We start from the raw sequence: 7,202 nt of genomic DNA on the forward strand, positions 1-7,202 counted from the left end.
TTTTATTTTATTGTAATGTTTTGGGGTTTTTTCTAATATTTATTCTTTTCAGCCTTTAACATTTTACTGTGTATTATTGATCTTTATTTTATCTTTTATTCTAGTTAATTGGCCATTTTTTCTTTGTTTGACATCCTACTTTTATTATTTAAAGTTGGATTGCTCCTCCTGGCTTCTGTATAACAGAAAATTTGTGATAAATAAAGTAACTTTCTTGAATTTCTTCTCTATGAGTCTGTTGGACCTGCTCCTATGAGGACTCCATGAAGTAACAGAGCAGGTACAACAGGGGGCGCCACAGCCCACAGGACCCACAGCCCACCACAGGTAAACATGTTTTTCTGCAGGAGTCACCCTGCTGTGACACAGGGGTGGGGTGGGTATTTAAAGGCTGATAATGAGCGTGTGGCCTCTAAGACCACGTCGACCACAGGAAGAGGAGGGGGGGCGTGTGTGCGTGCACGCAGGCTCATTACTGAGCTTTAAACCATCAGACTTGTGCAGTTAGAATCAAACCTCTCTATTGACTCATCTGGACAATGTGGCAGGTTAAACCAACAGGTGTGGTCAGAGTATCCCTGCTGGAGTCTCCTGCTGCAGGAGGTCCTCAGACGAGGGCGGAAAGCTTTCAGACCTCCTAGAAAATAAGACCACGTGTTTCCAGGTTATTTCCTGATGTGAGATCAGCTGATTTCACATCAGTAACACCTGTCTGAAGCTACCTATGCTAATCAGCTGATCGGTCTTATGGATCTGTCCAATCAGTGTATTGGTCCAGGTGTGATTCAGTAACAGCACTGCCGGTGCTCTGACAAAGACACTCTGCACAGGTGTGAAAAAAAAACAGGTGAGTTTATTAAGACAACAAAAGCCTGAATACTCAGGAACGGCAAGTACTCCGGTACGGAGCAGAGGCATTCTTCACACAACAAAAAGTACAATAACACAAGTCCTGCTGGGAGTTCCCACAGGTGAGAGCACCTGAGCCCACACAGGCCCAAGGGGCAGCCCGGCCCCCTACCTGTGCAGGTAAAACCCCACCATGAGACTGTAAACAAACCCAGCTGCTCATTTCCTCGTGAAGCAGAGAGCAGCCACATGTGTGCCTGGCAGCAACCTCACCTTTACCTGGCCTCAAGGTGAGCCCCCCCCCCCAGTCAAACATAAACCACATTAGCAAAGCTCAGCTAGCTGCCGGCCTCGCGACCAAACGGAGAAATTAGAAAAAGTCCGAGCGGAGTTTCCGGTGAGTGGCTCAGGTGTGAGTCCGTGCCCGGTGTCCGGGCTCAGTCTCCGCAGTCCGCGGACAGCTGCAACCGCCTCACGGCCTCCTTGATCAGGTTCCCGGAGAGCAGCAGCTCCTGTAGCAGCCGGTGCGGGTCGTCCTCCGTCCCGCCGAGCCGCTTTCGGTTCCAGGGGCGGATCCGGTCCCAGTCCGAGTCTCCGGAGCCGGGCACGCCGTACGGGCTCGGCCTGCCGCCGGCCCGCGGCCCGCGGCGGCTCCGGAGCCGCATGCAGCAGCCGGTCCGCGCCTGCGCTGGAGCCCCTGCACCGCCGGCCGCCGGTTTGGTCCCGGGGCCGCCGGCGAGGCCGTGCAGACGGCTCACCGACACCGGCGTTTGGGCGGAGCCGTGCAGCTGCAGCGCCTCTCCGATCCGCGTCACCAGTGCGTCCACCTCCGCTGAGTCCACGGTCACCGACTGCTCCAGCAGCAGGTAATCATGCTTCCGGCACGGCATGGCGGCTGTCCTCCGTCTGGTCCTTCGTTGTGTTGGTGCGGGTCGGTGCTGTGTGGGTGCTCGGTGTCCTCGCTGCTCTCTCAGTTCATTTGTAAACAATGGCTGACGCGCTGCGGACTGTACCAAGTGCCCGCAGAGGCGGGGGAGCGGGGCGAACCCAAACACAGAGCCGGTCCCAACAGCGCGGCGCCGAGGCTCCGGTTCACTCTTAATTCACTCAGGCGCGCTCTTGCTGCTCCGGTGCCAGAGCTCCGGACGAGAGCACCGGAGCCCCGCGAATCGGGGCCTTCCCGTCCCGCCCCCCCTCGGCCCCGCGCGCATTGGGCCGCTCCGCCGTCGCGGACGTTACATAACGGCGCGTGTGCAGGCAAAACAAACAAAGGCCCGAGTCCGTGTGACACTCACAGAGGAGCATGCGCACACGCTACCCCCTGCTGTCTGCTAGCCCATGCGCGTTCACGAGTCCACTGAACTGTGGGAGCCTTCAGGTGAAGGTGGCACGCGCTTCTGCACCCGTATAAAATCATCCCGGAGTGTTTCCGGTTTGTCTTCCTGTCCCCCATTCAATAAACTTTATTAACATGGCAGGAAACTCAAATCACTGTTGTTATGGTGGAGGTCCCGTGTGTGTGTGCGCGCGCGCGTGGGAACACGGTGTACGTTTGTTTCTGAGAAGTAGCAGCCGGTCTGAACCTGATGCTCCGTCGCCAACGAGCCTCACCACCGTAAAAGGAGCTACTATCACTGCAGACACGTGGTGCAGCAGCCAATCAGAGCGCTCGGCTGAGGTTTCCTCCGTGTGTGTGTGTGTGTAAAAACAGTCACCACTTCCTGAAACAGCAGCACATTCTTTGGCTCTGAGTGTGTCTTTGGACCATGTTTAAATAAAGCGCGAGCTGTAAAGGAGCCGTTTCAGGCTGTGAGCCAATAAAGTTTATTTGAAACGTGTAATCAGCAGAGCAGTGATGAAGTCACTCTCAGTTCAGGTGAGCAGGTGAAACACAGGTACTCTTCACCTCCTCTGATGAACGCGCTCAACTTATCACAATCCCGCTGTCCTCACTCACACCTGAGCTTGGCAGCGGGCGTCCATCTTGTAATATACACGTTCTAACATACATGTTCTAGAACATTCTCAAGGTTTCGTTCGGGCCAAGAAGCGATGACCTCACAGTAAGGCGTTGTGAATGATGTTTGAAGATTTTAGTCGTGTCCAAATTCATGGGCTGCATCCTGCTGAGGACCCGGCCTTCGCGGTCTACGTGGCTGGGTCCTCAGAAGGTCGGGTAGGCTGGAAGTAAATGGCTGTGAAATTGGACGGTCCAGCCTTCAGATCTGCGTCAGCGCTGTGTCGGTGGAGTTAATAAACTCGGCCGTCTGCTCCTTGCTGTCTAAAATATAACAGGACACTGGAGTAAACTCTCGACCGAGAAAAGACAAACAATAACATTTGTAGGTTGTCTAAGTGACTTATATATATCACGTTTAACCTGAGTAGCGAAAGTCCGCGGTGATCTGAACATGATGTGCCGGGAGTTGTGCCGTTCTCTGCGGCTCCAGTGACCCTCGAGCTCCCGGCTAGCTATCGAACTGGTGGGTAACAGACGTCTCCGAAAACGTCGAAGCACTTTTGCAAATATGTGGTGTCTTGATACACTGAGCAGATGTTTACACAGCTACATTCTCGCCTGAAAATATGTTAAAACTTTATTTTGTGACCCACAAAGATTAATAAGAGTAATATTAAAACTAAGCAGCTGCCGCCATCGCCGGAAACTGGAGTTTGGCTGGGCCGCGCTATGAGTTCTGGGATATGGTGGGCCACGAAGGACACACCCGACCCATCCTTCAAATTCGGGGAAAAGGAGGACGCATTTGTCGGCTGCATTCGGAGGAGTCTACGAATTCGGACAGCCCTCGGCGCGTCGCTGTGACGTAATCGGCCTACAAACCCGTCCTCAGGAGGATGCAGCCCATGAATTTGGACACCCCCTTTGACACAGCACACTCTGCCACCTGTTCCACCTGTGTCCCGTCCGATGATCTGATTGGTCAGGGTTAGGTTTTGATGTTGGAGTGGTTGGGTCCTGCTAGCACCACTGCACTACATCAGTCCCGATGCCTTCATGTTTTCATGCTTACTGCTGACCAATCATAGTTCTCCCACAGATATCCAAGCACCTCCTTCCTGTGCATCACAGTCACCTGGGGACTGCCCCCAAACTCTGACGTGCTCAAACAATGACGTCACCAACGACAGACTGGCAGGATGAAACATGGACGCTCTGGAAACTGAAGGCAGTGCAGAAACATCTGAAGTCTTCATTCTTATGAGAGACCTGTCAATCACAAGGCCTCACCAGTGAGGTTTCACAGCCAGCTCCGCCCCTTGCTTATTACGACCGATTTGTAAACACAGACACATGACACGTCACAAGCGTTGTTTGTAACGTGTCAGGTCAGACTGGCTGAAGCCAGATTTGTGTGTAACGCTGGATTTTCAGAGTAAAGGTCGAACCTTCAGAGTGAATCAGTTAGCTCAGCCTGCTGTCAGGTATAACATGTCTATTACATGTTTATAAAAACCAGGTCAGACTGAAAATGAGAGCTCGCTGTGATGAAAGCACGTCCTCGCAGGTGAAAGTTTCACATGGAGCCATGTTCATGCCGACAGCAGAACCTCACACTGTTAATGTGAACCGTGCAATAAAGCGGCGCACCGAGTGCTTCCTGTCTGCACGTCAACACCTGAGCGAGGCCGTTTCAGAGGTCGCCTCCTCTGCTGCAGCCAGCGAGGGTTTGGCTGTGCGCTCATGTGTTTGTGCAGGATCAGCAGGGCCACCTCAGAGCCAGCTGACATCATTAAAACACCCAGAGACCAAAGCAGCGGCTGCTTCGCATCATGAACATGCTAACGGTGACACGGGAGTCTGTGGGGACTGGCTCACTGCTGCCTCTGCTGGGCACCAGAGGAACTGCAGGACTGGTGGTTTATTCCAGTCTGGTTTCCTGGAAACTAAAATAATCTTTGTTTTAGCCGTTAAGCTTGAGAAACATGCCAGAGCGCCCCCTAGGTGAACTGCAAGGTTACTGACAGGAAGCCCTGCGGTGTTAAACGCAGTGGTTTCTGGGTGCTGATTGGAGGATTCATTTCAGTGAATTTGCTTTTGAATCCCAGGTTTGGACTCAGTCAGCTCCTGGTTCACAGTGTGGGTTGTGTTTGGTTCCCTCCTGCTGGCTGTGGTCATCGGCTCCCCCCCCCCGCCCCCGGAGGATCAACTTTGATAGCAGTGGGAGCGCCGCCAGCAGCTCTGGTTCACCGAGTTTGTTTCCTCATTCAGAGAGAGGGGGATGCTCCCCCGCTCCACGAGGAATGTGAGGCGGCTGCACATGGCAGGAAGTGATATCACAGGATTTATGAGTCCCTGCAGTTGTAAACACAGAGAAGGCGAGGCGAGCAGAAAGCAAACAAGCCTCCTTCAGCTTTACTCGGCCGGCCAAAAGTCTATAGACACCCCTCTCTGTTTCAACGTGCACTGAGCCCCCAGATCAGCCGACTCCACCCCACTCGCACTCTGGGACGGTGAGGTCAGAGCCCAGATGGAGACGGCAGATGATATCTGCTTCCTGTCAGTCAGACCGAAAACAAACATGTCACGTGACTCCCATTAAATCCTCTCATTACAGCAGATTAGCAGCTCGCCCGCTCCTCGCTCTGAGCGACAAACATCACATCATACACACAGAGACCTGCTAATCAGCACCATCCAATCAAAAGCCTCGAATTTCACTCATTAAAACCAGAGCTCAGCTTTCTCAGGCGCTCTGTTAATAGAGTACCCTCACAGCAGCCGTGTCATTGGTCAGAGGAGGCTCCAGCAGCACAAACAGGGTCCAGACGGCTAACAGCTACAGCTGCCTGTCAGTCAAAGAGACCACGCCTCTAATAATGCACACAGGTGAGTTTTAGAAACCTCTTCCCCCGCACAGGTGTTATGAAGGTGGAAATCATCCAGAGAAAGGCGCAGCATCTGCTCCAGACTGTAAACATGTTTATTGAACAATGTCTGTGGGGTCTGACTCACTGCTGCCTCTGCTGGACACCAGAGGAACTGCAGTGAGCTGCGGTCACGCTGAGGTGAAGCCTCTGAGTAAACTCTGTCATTGTGTACGGTGGACGTTTAATGACTGTCATTAAATCGCCGTCGGCCCCGCCCTCCTGCTGGTTCCGCCATGTTTGTACTGAAGTCAGCATTTCCATCAGCCTGAAGCTGAACCCTGCGCTCTGCCACAAGTAAAAACATGGATTACATAACAGTGCATGAAACCGCCACACACACCACGTGCTTTGTGTGTGAGCGTGGATGTACGTGAGCGGTGAGGGGTTCTCCTCAGCACTCCGGGGCATTGTGGGATTGATAAACAGAGCTGATATGACTGATGGGGCGACACCTCTACAGTTATATAACACACCCCGGGTATGTATGCATACGTGTGTGAACACACCCTGCACGTTGAGCTTTCCCAGTGACACACACGGTGCCAGATGGAGGGTCTGAGAGGGTGTTCCTCACCTGCTCTCAACGGTTTTTAAGGTGGACTTTAAGGTGGACTGCTCATTTTGTTGTCAAACCCTATCAGAGCAGCTCTGTATGAGTCACAGTTCACAATAATGCTTCTTTATTTGACACTGCTGCTCTATCCAGCCCCTCAGTTCCTGCTCTCTCTGAAACCAGAAACGTACCCGCAGGTTGAGCTGACGACGACTGTGATTGGACGCTTGCTCAGTGCATTTCCACCTGAGGAACGCAGCAGCTCTGAGGAAAGACGCTGGCTGCACGCCGCCACGCAACGCAGTGCCAACAGGTGACCTCACACCTGCACAGGTGGGAACAAGAACAGAGGAAGGAAGTAAAAACACATAATCTGGTCTTCAAAATAAAACAGGAAGTGAACTGAAGACAGAGGAAAAGAAAGACTCAAAGAAACACAAAGCCCTCAAAACAAATACACTGATGAGCACGCGGCGAGCAGCTGTGTTAAAGCGTCGCGCTGCACACAAACTGAAGGCCGAGGCCAGCTGTTATCCGCCGGCCTGTTCCTCTGGACACCGACTCGCTTCAGTCTCAGTTTCTGAGAACACGCCACTGCCCCACCTCCCTCTCTTGCAGGCAAAACGGTTGAAGTTTTTTTTGTTATTGTTGAGACTGAGGCGGAGCACATGGGCCAGAGAGAGCGCTGCAGGACCAATCGTCTGCTCGCTGCCAAATAAGGAATCACAACTTTATACAGACAGGTGAAGCCCTGCTTTCAAAGGTCAGAGGGCAAGAAACCAGAGAGACGACAGACAAAAAGTCATCTCATCATAAAAACAAGAAGAACTCAAACTGTGTAATCAGGTTTTTACAGTCGTGTTGATCAAACAGCTGCAGGAGCATCTCCCAGCCCGAATTGAACTAATTC

At 52.6% G+C, this 7,202-nt stretch overlaps 1 protein-coding gene across 1 annotated transcript; it reads right to left on the reverse strand.

The window, feature by feature from the left end:
- Nucleotides 1-833: 833 nt before the first annotated feature.
- Nucleotides 834-2,261, reverse strand: gbp (glycogen synthase kinase binding protein). Its single transcript, XM_005744107.2, has one exon. The coding sequence runs from the start codon at nt 1,737-1,739 to the stop codon at nt 1,287-1,289; it is 453 nt and encodes a 150-aa protein (XP_005744164.1). The 5' UTR covers nt 1,740-2,261; the 3' UTR covers nt 834-1,286.
- Nucleotides 2,262-7,202: the final 4,941 nt, after the last annotated feature.

This window comes from Pundamilia nyererei, unplaced genomic scaffold, assembly GCF_000239375.1.
Source record: "Pundamilia nyererei isolate P.nyererei 1_Seehausen unplaced genomic scaffold, PunNye1.0 scaffold00139, whole genome shotgun sequence".
Taxonomy (NCBI): domain Eukaryota; kingdom Metazoa; phylum Chordata; class Actinopteri; order Cichliformes; family Cichlidae; genus Pundamilia; species Pundamilia nyererei.

Coding starts and splice junctions, on each gene's coding strand:
- gbp (XM_005744107.2), bottom strand. CDS start 1,739: ATGCCGTGCCGGAAGCATGATTACCTGCTGCTGGAGCAGTCGGTGACC.